This window comes from Penaeus monodon, chromosome 33 (genome assembly GCF_015228065.2).
Source record: "Penaeus monodon isolate SGIC_2016 chromosome 33, NSTDA_Pmon_1, whole genome shotgun sequence".
NCBI lineage: Eukaryota > Metazoa > Arthropoda > Malacostraca > Decapoda > Penaeidae > Penaeus > Penaeus monodon.
The window spans coordinates 29,335,881-29,337,019 of record NC_051418.1 but is presented as its reverse complement, the minus strand read 5'-3'; the positions used below and the strand labels follow the sequence as shown (position 1 = coordinate 29,337,019).

The following is a 1,139-nucleotide window of genomic DNA, read 5'->3' as shown; positions in this document are numbered from 1 at the left end:
TCAAAAGGGTTTTTTTTGGAGACATACCAAAAGGACCTCAAACAAAATCCCTTAAAACAAGAAATTGCTCAAACATTCCCAAGATGAAGATTTCACAGATACAAAATTAATTCTAGTTTTCCTATAAAGTCATTATTTTCCTTCTCACTGCCATCTATTTATCGTCATCCCAATACACGTTATTTGGATGCAGGACTAACTACTTCATATGTTCTCCAAGTTATATAAACTGCAGGTATATTATGATACATGGGGTAAAGTCATGACAAAAGTTATTAATTGATACCTTTTCATATTCTTTGTCTGGCACATCCAGCTTCTTCTGGATGCGATCCCGAACATGAGAGAAGTGCTCTCCTTGCTTGACCTTGAAGAGGAACGGGATACCAAAAGTAGAAAATATTTCCTTGTGGAAATGTGCCACTTGTATGAGCATCTCATCCTCAGCGACATGAAGGTCCTCGAGGGGAATTTCTTCAATGCGATACGATCTCGTTCCTGCCGTACTTAGCGCATCTAGACTCATGGACTCCGGTGGCGTCGAGGCGATCTTGTACGAGGAAATATCTACAAGCCTGGAAACCAGAACCAAATTTAGTCAAAACAGAATACACATCTGCAACTCAGTTAAAACTTGACATACACTCAAAGAGCAGATATATATATTGCATACTCAAATTTTCATTTACCTGTTACACATTGCAGAGAATCAAAATGCTTCCTTGATCTATTCTTGCAATCACTTACCTCAGTTTCCCAGATCCATTTTCAGATAATGTGACTTGTTTTCTGGCCTCATGTAGCAAGTCTGCCACTGTGCCATTCTTATTTGGATACAGGACTAACTCTTGCTCCTCTTTCATACGTTCTCCAAGCCACATACACTGTAGGTAAATCATACATGAGCAAAGGCATAACAAAAGTAATTATGTGAGACCCATTCTCAATTGTTTTGAATTTATTGTTACAAAGGCTGATATTTGTTACAGATTTCTAACTTTAGTGAAAAAGCTTTATTATTTCAAGTCTCAAAAATTAAGATTCTGTAATTCTGAAATATAGTTTTAGAATTCTTATTTGCATTTTTCTTTGATGTAATCCTAAATGAATGGCAAAGTTCAAAACTTTAATGTGCTAAT

At 36.3% G+C, this 1,139-nt stretch overlaps 1 protein-coding gene across 1 annotated transcript in view; it reads right to left on the bottom strand.

The window, feature by feature from the left end:
• LOC119594215 (ubiquitin carboxyl-terminal hydrolase 7-like) overlaps window positions 1-1,139 on the bottom strand; it is a gene marked incomplete in the record, with an annotated part of 30,875 nt that overhangs the window by 3,779 nt on the left and 25,957 nt on the right. Inside the window, 2 exon segments of the mRNA XM_037943286.1 lie at window positions 287-575; window positions 748-884. Of these exon segments, the coding sequence (XP_037799214.1) occupies window positions 287-575; window positions 748-884 (426 nt within the window).